This window comes from Ovis aries, chromosome 1, assembly GCF_016772045.2.
Source record: "Ovis aries strain OAR_USU_Benz2616 breed Rambouillet chromosome 1, ARS-UI_Ramb_v3.0, whole genome shotgun sequence".
Lineage (NCBI taxonomy): Eukaryota > Metazoa > Chordata > Mammalia > Artiodactyla > Bovidae > Ovis > Ovis aries.
The window spans coordinates 94,414,700-94,428,295 of record NC_056054.1 but is presented as its reverse complement, the minus strand read 5'-3'; the positions used below and the strand labels follow the sequence as shown (position 1 = coordinate 94,428,295).

The 13,596-nt window shown below is 40.6% G+C and overlaps 1 protein-coding gene and 1 long non-coding RNA gene across 5 annotated transcripts in view; one reads left to right on the top strand and one right to left on the bottom strand.

The window, feature by feature from the left end:
* Positions 1 to 13,596, bottom strand: part of CD101 (CD101 molecule) — a 50,420-nt gene that overhangs the window by 17,257 nt on the left and 19,567 nt on the right. For all 4 annotated transcript variants that reach the window (XM_042253104.2, XM_060401671.1, XM_027973563.3 and 1 more), the window contains 4 exons: positions 11,942 to 12,358; positions 7,751 to 8,137; positions 3,168 to 3,551; positions 2,060 to 2,464 (listed from right to left, as the gene is read on the bottom strand). In XM_042253104.2, the coding sequence (XP_042109038.1) occupies positions 2,060 to 2,464; positions 3,168 to 3,551; positions 7,751 to 8,137; positions 11,942 to 12,358 (1,593 nt within the window). The remainder of the gene's footprint in view (positions 1 to 2,059; positions 2,465 to 3,167; positions 3,552 to 7,750; positions 8,138 to 11,941; positions 12,359 to 13,596) is intronic.
* Positions 2,238 to 8,445, top strand: LOC121820077 (uncharacterized). Its single transcript, XR_006060549.2, has 2 exons — positions 2,238 to 2,349; positions 7,971 to 8,445. It is a non-coding gene; the product is annotated as an uncharacterized LOC121820077 (long non-coding RNA).

Below are 13,596 nucleotides of genomic sequence, written 5' to 3'. Positions count from 1 at the left end.
TTGTGTCACCCAAGCAGGACAGAAGTCTGCAAAAGTGACTATCAGAGCACATAGCAGGACTGTGTAACCCAAATATGGGAGTGAGGCTTCCTGGAGGAGATATCTCTAAGCTAAGTCTTAAGGGTTAATAGGAATTAAGCTGATGGAGAAGAGGTAAAGGAATTCCATGCAAAAGAAGCAACTTGAACAAAGACTAAACATGAGAGAGAGCGTAGCGTGTTGGAGGAACTGCAAGTAATTCAGTGCGGCTGGAGCTCAAATTCAAGATGGAAAGTGGAAAGAGATGGTGCTGGGAAGACATAAATATTCCAGATCACAAAGGACCTTGCCTGCTATGTAACGCAAGTTTGAACAGGAGTTGGATGTAGTTGAGTAGTGGATGACTCAGGTTTCTTGCTTGGATCACTGATGGGTGGTGGGGACATAGAGAATGATATCAGAGGAGTAGCTTTGGCAGGATGGTAATGGTGTTTTTATGTTCTGACATGTTGAGTGTAGACATGTCTTGAAGGCAATTGCATGAGTCTGGAGATCAGAAGAGAAGTCATTCAAGATAGTGAATTTGGGAGTTGTCAATATATAGCATAAATCCCTGGGTAGGAATAAACCTACTTCGGGAGACTGTATAGAATGAGAAGAGAGAAAGTTGAGAATGAAGCCCAAAGGGCTGAGTCAGTGCAAGAGGAGGACTCTGCAAAAGAGAATGAGAAGCAGCCATGAGAGGGCTAGGAAGGAAACCAAGAAAATCTTGTGTCACAAGGCCATGGAAAAAGAAGTTTTAAGAAGAAAGGACTGAACCAACAATTTGAAATACATCAGAAAAGACAAGTAAATTAAGGCATGAGTTAACCAACAAGGAGATGACTACTGTAACCAAAACTATTGCTCAGTAGCTGAGAGAATGATGGTTACCATGTTTGAATATCTGCTTGGTTTGTCAGACACTGCACTAGGAACATGTCAGCATCTTTAAATTGCACATCAGCAATTTACCCATGGAGTCAATAGGCTTGGACAGATTCTTGATCTGTCGGTCGGCTGCACAGGCAGGGACCAAGATCTAAGTGATGTCAAAGCCTCTTGAACACTCCACCTTAAGAGGATGGAAATCAGGAAAGAAGATACTGGCACAGCAGAATTTGGGAAGTTGTGTCTTACTTTTCATCTCTATGCTCTATTACCAATTGTATGTTGACTATAATCATAAATTCTCTAATTCTTATACATTAACACATCAAAATGAATGGCTAAGTGTACTGAACGGAATTTGCATTATCCATACCACTAGGAGAGACATTCTAAACATTTAATGACTGGCCAGGCACAGGCAGGGACCAATCTGAAGGAATGCCCCAGCACTGGAGCTGATCCTGGAAGCCCCCTGCTGTGCCGTGTGGTGTCCAGCTGCTGAGCGGTGGAGACTTACAGGATATGAGGAAGGGGCCACAGTTATTATTAGTGTGGAACTATTCCAATGTTTCAAAAACCAGTGTGGCCATTTCGTGCATATTAGCTCTATGTTAATCTAGATCACTTTGCATGTGTGTGTGTGTGGGGGGGGGGTGGGTATGTTTTTTATTCTGGTTAATTTTTTAAAAATTGAAACATAGTTGATTTACAATGTTTCAGGAGTACAGAAAAGTGATTTATATGTTCTTTTTCAGATTCTTTTCCATTATAGGTTACTCTAACCTGTTGAATATAGTTCCCTGTGGTATACAGCAGGTCCTTGTTGTTTATCCACTTTACATATACTAGTGAGCATCTGTTAATGTTGTTGCTGTTCATTCACTGAGTTGTGTCCGACTCTTTGTGACCCCATCGACCGCTTTCCTATCCCTTACCATCTCCCAGAGTTTGTCCAAGTTCATATCCACTAAATCTGTTAATACCAAATTCCTAATTTATCCCTACCCCGCTTCCTGGATATCACTTATATATTATACTTACTTATAGTACAAACATGGGGAGAAATTATTTTATGCTTTAATTCCATAACTTTCCCCAAACGGGAAGAATGTTTTTCAAAAAAGCGGGATTAATTTCAAGTAGTGTTAACCTGGTAAAGTGACAATGATCCTTAGTGGGTGAGAGGTAGCAGAAGCCTTCACAGGACTATTTCTTGACAGAGAATTTCTGTCATAAACTTCTACTTTACACTGATAAACTCCTGCTTCTTCCTCAGTGGCATCATGGATTAGGAGCCGAGAATGAAATGGAGACTGTGAAATCTTCGTCTTCCTTTGGAACTGGGGTAGGCAGCTCCCCCATTCAATAGTGCCATTGTGGGTGATTTGAAGAAACAGATCAAAGGCTCGAGATCTGGCTGGCTGGAACAGCCATGTCACGGTGAGTGGAACCCTGAGGTCAGAGTAGCCAACCCTCACTATGCAGGACAGGTCAAAGGTGTTGGTTAATTTCACTTGTGGTAGACGGCTCATCAGACTAACTTGCAAACTTGACTCTGTGGGCAGAAACACAAAACATGATTTCTAACATGTTTATCAAATCGAGGTACAGTGCTTCTAAGTTTTCCTAGTTATCACCTCTTCACACTGAACCATGTGTTCACACACTGGGAGTATCAAATATTTGGGGGTAGAAATTGATTCACAGTACAGGCTGTCCTGAATTCTGACCCCAGTTTTCTAAAGTTGAACCTCCTGTAAGAGTGTTCTCAGCAGAGACAACAAACAGGCAGTGTTTCTCCAGTCCACTGCTTAGACAGCTGCTACTGAGGGGGTGGGGCGCCCAGCCCTGCTGGCCGGCCTCCTTCCCTTACCCCGCTGCTGGGTGAACTATCACTGTTTTACACTTGCTACTGGAGATTCCGCAATCCCAGGCTGCAGCTGTCAGAAGCCTGAAGGTATGAGGCTCCGCTTCACTTGGCATATCTCTTTTCTAAGTCTACTCCAAATGATTCGATTTTGTTGTTAGCCTTGAATAACAACTTATAAGTTGCACCCTAAAGACCATCTTTATAAAGATGACTAAACTTCAGAGACCAGTTGGCAGACTCGGTAACCAGAGACCCTGCTCTGTATTCTGGGGTATACGTACTGTAACTAGAGGATTCAGGATGACATGCAATCAAACTCCATGGCATCCCACTACAGAAGGAAGATACTGACGATATGCAAGTTCAGCAAAGGCTTTCCCTGACTCACCGAGGGGCTTTACAGTGATCGACACCATCTGAGTCCAGCTCTGGTCTCTGGCCTGGCTCCGGGTCCTCTCAGACACTCTGCACTCGTACATGCCACTGTCTGTGATGGTGGTGGAGGTGATCTCAAGTCGGAAGGTGGCCCAGTCCGTTTTCTCCAGCCTTGCATTTCTGAGGTTATCGAGTTCCCCATATGAAGCACCGAGCTTCACAGTGCCATCCTGCTCCATGCCAGCCACAAACACCGGCTGTGTTTGGTTTTGTGGGACATGCCACCAGGCCACAGTCAGGAGATTCTCAGCTCCATCTGCCTTGCAGAGAAGGGTTAACACCTCTCCTTCCCACACTGCTTGCTGCCGGTTCTTGGTAGACACGACCACATTTCTTGCTGTGGATTACAGGTTTTAGAATAAAAAGGTATTTTGAGTAAATGAAAAGTTTTCTATTAAACAGTGAACTCTCATTAATTAAGACTTGACTACTTTGAGACAAATCCAATCAAATTGTTCACTCTTGTATCATCCCCCAGAATAAAAGATTTAATCAACACTTAAATAGTAGAAATGGCAGAAAGAACACCAGAAGAACTAATTTACATGTGAACAATTTACAGTTGGCCCTAAGTTTTAGTGATTTTTTCCTTAGGAACATCTAGTTGGGAAAACACATGGTAATATTTTGTTAAATTAATTAGAGTTGGTGTATGAGAGTGAAAGTAATGAAGCTGTGTTTATTTCAATGTTTAGTTTTCTGGAATTCAGACTTTCACAGTTCAGAATGACTTTCCCCTCCTTACTTATCTTTCCCTAATTAGTATGTATCTGAACAGTGAAAAAGTACTGTTAATTATATTTCTGTTCAAAATACTGCCATTAAAAAACAATTACTTGAAGAGGGCGTGGAGAAAAGAGAATCCCCTTACACTGTTGGTAGGAATATAAACTGATACAGACCCTATGGAGAACACTATGGAGGTTCCTTAAAACACGGAAAATAGAACTATTGTGTGACTCCAAAATCCCACTCCTGGGCACATACCCAGAGAAAACCATAATTACAACAGATACACGCACCCCAGTGCTCACTGCAGCACCATTTACAATAGGCAAGACATGGAAGCAACCTAAATGTCCATTAACAGAGAAATGGGTGAGGACATGCGGCACACATATACATGTAATATCACTCGGCCATAAACAGGGATGAAGCTGCGCCACTTGCAGAGACTGGGACGGACCGAGAGCTGTCATACAGCATGAAGAAAGTCAGAAGTTGAAGAACAAACACTGTGTATTAATGCATATATGTGGAACCTAGAAAAATAGTACGGATGAACCTATTTGCAAAGCAGAAATAAGCACATAGATGTAGAGAACAAGCATATGGACACCAAGACGGGAAACAAGGGGTGGGATGAATTGGGAGACTGGGATTGACTTATACACACTACTATGTATAAGGACCTCTGTGGGGGCACAGAGAACTCTACTCAATGCTCTGTGGTGACAAAGAGGGGATATATGTATAGGTATAGCTGATTAGGTTTTCTGTATGGCAGAAACTAGCACAAAATTGTAAAGCAACTAAACTCCAATAAAATTTTTTTTAATTAAAAATTTCTTCTTTTAAAAATTATTTGGGGGAAAATGTATGCATATATAAATATATATATACTATAAATACAGATATACTTCCCCCTCAAGTATTTAAAAAAAAATATATATATATACACCTATACACACACACACACACACACACACACACACACACACATATATATACATTTCTCTTTTTCAAATCATATATTCATTCATATATATTGTTGGCTGAAGGGAGAGCCTTCCTATACCTGAACTACAGTGTAAAACAGTAAGTGTTAAGTCTGGCTCCCAGATGGAAAATTCAAGATGATCAGAAATGTGGACATCCTTTCAACAGATACTTCCTGTGAGAGGCCTTGTCCTGGGTGCTTTGTGGGCAATGCAAAGATCCCTCAAGCTCATGCATCCTAGGCAGCCCAGCCTCATGCTTAAGGCCAAGGTCCCTGGAGTTATTATAGAATTACCCTGGACAACAAAGTGAACCTCCCTGAGCCTCAATTTTCTTTCCTGTAAAGGAAAGAAGGTAATAATAGCGCCTCACTTTTGCACTGTGAGAAGACTAAGTGAACAGCACATGCAAAAGGCTTACCCTGCTGGCAAGGAAAAGTGCCCAGCAAAAGTGAGCTACTAGCATTAGTGTGTAATGATAGTCCCTTCATGAGAGCAGAGGTGTTCAAAGTCAGAAAAGGAAAGTAAAATGAATTTTTTTTAATTTATATTTTCTAGACTCGTGGGATCTTAGTTCCCTGACCAGGGATTGAAACTGGGCCCTCAGCAGTGAGAGCACGAAATCCTAATCATTGAACCACCAGGGAATTTCCAGGAAAACAAAACAGAACTGGCTTTTGAAATCTTAATAGTATCTAAATGAATTTGCAGATTGATCTTCTCTGCTGAGGAAGAGTTCTGTCTTTAACAGCTTTATGGATGAACACAATGTTACCAAGACAGAAAGAAGGCTAATGTCCACAAATTAATATATATCTACCTATTACATATATATGTATATAACATAACATATATATACATATATAAACCTTGCTTCCAAATTTGGGGTATTAGAAGCATTATTACACTTAATTTTTTTGAAGTTAAAAATAGACTCATAACTAAAGTCTCAAAATTAGAGGGGAAATTATTAGTCACAATCTTACACTTCAAGTATAACCATTATGATAGGTTTCGAGCAGTTTCAGTTTGAAAGAAAAACTGTGGTTTCCTTACTTTATTGTGGTCATTGCTATCTCCGAGTTAGAAGTGACACACTCACCAGGCATGTGTAAGGTGGGCATGCACAGTGGTAGGGAAGTACCCTCTTCTGTTTAAAACATTCAGGGGATGATAAAACTGCTCATACTTGAAGTAACGGTCTGCGTTTCAAAACCAAATGTTCAATAGGATCTTTAATAAATCTGTTACTAACTTTTTCTGTTTCTCCATAAAAAGAAACAGGTTGGACTCCGGCCTGCACAAAGTATTATTTTTAGCTTGGGCAGACCACCTACTTGATAAGCTTGTGATCTATGTGCCCCAAAGCACACATTTTGGTCCCTTTGGCACAGATTCCTATGTCCTGAGTTTACGAAAGGTTTATAGTTCTGCTCCAGTGGAGATAGATACACAAGGTTGAGATTTAGCTCTGTGTAAATAGGTAAACACGCCTACATAGTTTTTTCTTAATCCTAGCAAGAAAGACCAAATGTTTAGTGTAAAAACTAACACCAACACACTTCCTGGCTCACCAATCTAGGCCGAAGCTGTGCATCTTCACTCCAAGCAAATGGGGTGATGGAGAAGAGCATGGAAGTGTTTGTGTCTATGGAGATGCCTCCAATAAGCGAGTACAACAAGGACATCTTCATTTTGGGTTTGTTATTTATTTATTTTTTGGTTTTTGCTTTGGGGCAATTCATCTTTCTAGACTTTGAATTTAATACTCAGCCCAGAAAATCATAGTATTGCTTGTGGATTTATCAGTTTTCTCTCCACACAAAAAGCACTGATTATTCAAACATGCTTAAGGTCACACAGCCTTCAGAAACTTAACAGGAGCTGAATGGCCTTCCAGATAATCACACCCAGCCTATCTGACCCAGATAGGCATCTCGCCACATCACAGCAACATGCAGGCAATAGAGTCTGCCCACTCTCACTTCTTTTCTTACTCTGAGTCATGGGTTGATGCAGAATTAAGACTAAGTATCATTCCCTGTATCAGGTTAAGAACACAGAGAACTGACGAAAGACACTTGAAAGATGCTGAAAAAGTGGGAGGGGTAATGTGGGTGTTTATTTCTCAGGAAAGAGGCAAGTATAAGCTCTTTTCTCTTAATCTACTCAAAATAGACACACACACAAGGAGACAGGGGGCTTCATGAACGCAGGTATTCTCGGCTGAAAGAAAACCCAACACACCAATCAGAAATAATAGCAAATAGAATCAAGAATCTAAGATGGCAAGAAGGGACTTAACGACAGTGAAATTAGATTATTTTATAGCTGAGGAAGCTGAGAATTAGTAAGGCGAAGTACATGGAGTATTCATGGTCACAGACCATTTATCGGCTTAGGAGTAGGACTCAGGTCTTCAGCTATATGGGTGCGTGCTCAATCAATTTATTTGTGTCCAGCTCTTTGTGACCCCATGGACTGTAGCCCACCAGGCTCCTCTGTCCATGGGATTTTCAGAGAAGAATACTAGAGTGGCTTTCCATTTCCTCCTATAGGGGATCTTCCCAACCCAGGGATCAAACCTGAGTCTCCTGGTTTCCTGCACTGCAGACGGATTCTTTACCCACTAAACCATCTGGGAAGCCCCCAGGTTTTCAGCTAGTTTGGGTGCTTCCCTTTATTCCACTCCACCTCAAAGTGACCTGATTGATACCTGACTTCAGGAGACCTCCCCTGTGTCCATGAAGGTATCCAGTACTCACAAAGGAGGACGTTGAAATGCAGCCCAGCCATGTCTGGCCCCAGCTTCACATACCTGCTTGCTTCCAAAGGTGCACAAAGCTGTCTGGCGACTGTTTGTTCTGCAGCACCTGCCAGGAGCCCATCTGGGCTCTTGTTACCTCTGCCACTGCACATCTGTATGCACCTTCATCCTCTGGGCCCACAGAGAAGATCTTGAGAGAGAAAGACTTGGGGCTTAACTTTGAAACCTGGAGCTGTCCTTGACTTGCTCTTTCTTGGTAATCTTTCTTCAGATCCAGAACTCCGCCAGCATCAATGTGGGCCGTTTCAACATCATTGAAGAACCAAGTGGCCTGAAGGTGTGGGTCCTGGCCACCACCCATGACCAGGCAAACCAGTTCTAAGGATTTTCCTTCACGTACCGTGCTCTCAGCTCTAATGTTGACTTGAAAATCTCTCACTAGGAAACAAAAGCAAGGCAGATATTTAGAGAGGCCATTGCACCTATTCCTTTAATACCAGAGAGAGATGCGATCTCCTATCAGGATAGTACAGGGATTGAATTTAATGTGGGAGATCAGAGATAGGCCAAAGAAATGCCTAGAATCAAAAATGCCCTTGACTATTTTTTAAATCATCTGGAAAGAACAACATATGTGATCTTCTGAATGCAATACTATTAAGCAAGATGAATGCATGGATGTGTAAAGTACATAGTAATGTATATTTTAAAATAAAATATTTTATACTATGTTGAACTGACATAAATTGTGATTTCTTGCTCTCATTTTTGGATGAGAACATCCAATGGAATTTTCCTAAGTTAAAAGCATATGTGATATATGGCAAATCCACAGCTAACAGCACACTTAACAGGGAAAACTGAAAGCTTTTCGTCTAATATCAAGAATAAGACAAGGATGATTACCCTCACCACTTCTATTCAACGTGGTATTGGAAGTCCTAGCCAGAGCAATTAGACAGAAAAAGAAATTAAAAGCATCTACATTGGAAGAAAAGAAGAAAGACTCACTGCTGGCAGATGACATGTTCTTACATATAGGAATCAAAAGAAAAAAGGAAAAAAAAAAAAACCATCAAACTCCACCAAGAAGCTGTTAAAACTAATAAAGAATTTCAGTAAAGCTGCAGCATACAAAATCAACACTTGAAAAAATCAGTTAAATCTCTATATTAACAGTAAACTATCAAAAAAAAATCAGAAAACAATCCCAAAACAATCCTATCAAAGAGAAGAACATACTTAAGGATAAATTTAACCAAGGAGGTAAAGAGATGTACAATGAAAACTGTAGAATACTGATGAAAGAAACTGAAGATGAAACAAATAAATGAAAAGATATCCCATGTTCATGGGTCAGAAAAATTAATATTATTAAAATGCTCATATCACCCAAAGCAATCTACAGATTCATTGCAATCCCTATCAAAATTCTAATAGCATTTTGAAATAGATAAAAACAATTCTGAAATTCATATGGAACCACAAAAGACCCTGACTGGCCAAAGAATTTTGAGCAAGAGTGGTAGGTTTCACATTAGCTGTTTTCAAAAGGCATTACAAAGCCACAGTAATCAAAACTATGATACTGGCATTAAGACATATAAACCAATGAAACAGGATAGAGAACCCAGAAATAAATCCATGAATCTTTGTCAATTAATCTTCAATAAGGGTTCCAAGAACACACAACAGGGAAAAGATAGTCTCTTCAATAAATGGTGTTGAACCAACTGGATATCCATATGCAGAAGAATAAAGTTGGATCCCTATCTCACAGCATATTTAAAAAAAAAAAAAACTCAAAATGAATTGAAGATTTAAACCCAAGACCTGAAATTGAGAAACTACTAGAAGAAAATGAAAGGGGGACTTCCTTGGTGGTCCAGGGATTAAGGCTCTATGCTTCTACCGCAGGGGGCATGGGTTTGACCCCTGGTCAGGGAACTAAGATCCCACATGTCATGCAGCATGGCCAAAGAAAAAAAGAAAAGAAAAGAAAAGGGAAACCTTCCTGACATTAGTTTGGGCCATGGTTTTCTGGATATGACCCCACAAGCACAGGCAACAAAAGCAAAAATAGACAAGTAGAATTGCATCAAACCAAAAAGATTCTATACACAAAAGAAACAATCAGCAGAGTGAGGAGACAATCTATAAAATGGGAGAAAATATTTGCAAACCATGTATTCAAAAGAGGTTCCTATTCAAAATGTATAAGAAACTCATATAAGTTAATAGCAAAAAATTCCAAATAAGTTGACATAAAAATGAAAAACGATCTGACTAGGTATTCTCAAAAGAAGACATACAAATGGCTAAAAATATGGAAAGGAAGATGCTTATCACTAATCACCAGGGAAATGTAAATCGAAGCCACAAGATATCACGTCACATGTTAGAATGGCTGTCATCAAGAGGCCAAAGATAGCAAGGGTTGGTGAGGAAGGAGAAGAAAAAAGAACCTTTGTATACTGTTGGTAGGAATGTAAATTGGTATGATCATTATTGAAAACGGTATGGAGGTTCCTCAAAAACTAAACGTAGAACTTCCACATAACCCAGCAATCCCCACTTCAGGGAACATATTCAAAGCAAACGACACAGCGTCTCAAAGAGATACCTGCTCTATGTTCATTACTCATAATATCCAAGATACGGAAGCAACACAAGTGACTACCAAAGGGTAAGCGGACGAAGAAAATGTATACATCCACAATGGGCTATCATTGAGCCATGAGAAAAAAGGAAATCTTACTCTTTTCAAAAACATGGATCAACCTGGAGGACATTTTGCTATGCGAAATAAGCCAGACACAGAAAGACTGTGGAAACTAAAGATGTTGAACACGTGGAAGCAGAGAGTAGACCCCTGGTTGCCAGGGCTTGTGGGAGTGGGGTAAATGGGGAGACGTTGGTCAAAGAGTACACAGTTTCAGTTATGCAGGATGGATAAGTTCTGGAGATCTAATGCTTACAGTTAGTAATACTGTGCGGCGTTACCTGAAATTTGCTAAGAAAGTAGATCTTAAGTGTCGCCACATACACGACGCAACCATGTGAGGCGATGGATATGCTAACGAACTTGATCATAGTCACTTCACAATGCAAACAGATATCCAAACGCAGTACTGTACACCTTAAACATATACAAATTTTCACTGATTTAAATAAATAAATTTTAAAAATAAAGACTTTTACATTAAAAAAAATCTTTTTCAAAGAAAGGGGGAAAAAAGCATACATGTGTCTCCACAAGACTCCCCGTGTATAATTTGGACATATAACGCCATCAGGACAGTTTTTAATGGAACAAAATAATACTCCTCTTTAAGATAGAAAAAAGAAAACTTCAATCAACCATCACTGGATCATTGCTGTTAGCATGAATGTTTATGGTTTTAGATCTCCTCCTAGTGGACCAAAGCTCATGTGGAGAGACCAGGAATTACAATGGAGGCTTCCTGCTTGCTCTGGTGAAAATGCCAATGAATCACGAAGAGTGAAATTGTTGCAAGGTAAAGGAGTCAGGCAGAGGGAGCACTGACAAGGCTTCGCATTGGAAACTGGGGCTATTCTGAGGCCCAACTGACTGTGGTGAGAGGGCCTTGGAGAGACACACCTGTCTTCAAACACCAGCTCCACTTCTCACCAGCTGAGCAAGCTTAGGCGGACCATTAGCTGGGGCTTTGGGTCGTGTTTCGAAAAGTGGAATTTGACAACTTGCTCTGAGGCTGGTTGTTAGGACTACGTTAGATAATGCAGCTGAAGTGCTTACACAGAGCCTGGCAAAAATGGCAACAAAACTATTTCCCTGTATGGTTTGTGGAATCTAACTAACAGTCAACAGATGTTGTCCCATATAAAACCTCCCGTGGACATAGCCTGTGGACAGAGCCCCAGATGAGTATCTTTCTTATTTATGCTCCAAAAATGACAAAAGCAAAATTTATCCAAACTTTCTAAACAATCTTGTTTTATATTCAACCAAAGATTTTAAAATAAAAATTGGGAGTTCCCTAATGGTTCTGTGGTTAAGACTCCATTTCTGGTGGCCCTGTGGTTAAGACTCCAGGCTTTCACTGCCGAGGGCATTGATTTAGTTCCTTGTTAGGAAGCTAAGATCCCGCAAGACATGTGGCACAGCCAAAAAAAGGGGGAAAAAACCCCCAAAGAAACAGAAAGATATTCCCCAAATACCCACCACTAGCATACTAATGAAGTTCCTGAGAAGATAATTACCTGCCGGCTGGACCCTGAGGGTTGTTTGATCTGTCTGCTTTTTCGTGATGGAAGTCCAGGTTTCATCAGGATCCTGAATCCATTCAGTTGCCTCACAGAACAGCTGACCTTGGTCCGAGGGCTGGAGCCTCCCCATGGACAGCCTGAAGGTAGTGATCCCAAGCTTGTCGAGGCGCACATCACCAGCTGCAAACCTCTCTGTAAACAAGGGCCCAGGGAGCAACGTAAAATCTTTGGAGAGGGAAATAATCTTGCTGGCTTGGCTTCCTTCTCCATCCTTCATCAGGTACCAGGTGATGGAGAGGTGGGTGTGTTGAGCTGTGGCTTTGGACACCTCACAGGTAAGTTCCAACCGCTCACCTTCCTCCTTGTTTAGAGTCTGGGGCGCCATGGCCACCGAGAGGGTATCTGGAATAACTGGACAGAGAGGAATGACGGTAATTGACTTAGTATCAATTAGAGGCTTAGTTAGACTAGCCTCTCTAGATGAAGGTGGTGGCCTGACCCACCATCTGTAAAGTACATTCTTTGAGTTGGCTTCCCATCAGCCATATGCTTTACCTATTACCAACAGGAACACTGGCATCTATGTACATACAGTCTACGGAACCTGGCAAAGCTCTTGGTTCGCTGTTATGTTTTTAGCATAGTCTGTAACCCATTTAGCTACTCAGACACAGGTTTTAAATGGGAAAAGCACCCGGAGCTAGAAGACCTATATTCTGATCCTATATTTGTCCCTATTTGACTCCATGAACTGGAACAAGTCACTTGTTTGGGCCTTCACCCGCTCCTTTATAAAATAAAGTTTGGAAATAATCTGTTATAGTTTCTCTTTCAGGGCCAAAATTCAACCCTTACCAAAGTTTTGATAACCATCCTATACCCTAACATTCTCTTCCTCCTCAAAGGAGATCACTCAGCCTAAGTTTATGTGAAAGCAACATTTAGATTCAACAATGAATGTTTATTGAGCCTCTACTCAGTGCTAACCACTATGCTAGGGAGTGAAGTAAATGTTCTCTTACATTGCTCAGGGTAAGATCAGAGACGGTCATATAAGAAGCCGATTACCACATAAACTGAGTGGGTGCTAATAACAGTGGTGTGAATAGAACCACAAGAAGGAACAAAGATGGGAATATTGCCTGCAACAGTCAGAACAGGTTTCACAGGAGAGGAAATGTTTAAACTGGGTTTGAAAGTATATGTAGGAGTTTGCTAGGCTGAAAAGAAAGTGATAAGATATTCTAGGCAAAGGGACAAAACAGTAATTTCAAATATGATCCTTGCCACATAGGAAAATACACCAGAGAATGGTAGTTTGAGAATAACTATTTCCACACTAATGACTTACTTCCTATGATATTCAGTTCGGTTCAGTCGCTCAGTCGTGTTATATATAAATGTATTATATCAATACCAGCTCTTCTATCAAGCTAATATTCTGCTTCCAAGAAGAGACACGAGAACTCTCAAAACTTTGTCTAATGCTTTGTTATACTATCAACTATGGATAGCTGTGGGCAAGGCCTAGGAATACCACATCATATCTAACTCTTCATGACAAACTTGATTGGGAAAATGAATTGAGAGTTTTAGAGAAGATGAGATATCTATCTGTGACAAACTCCAAAATATCCAGAAGGGTTCAT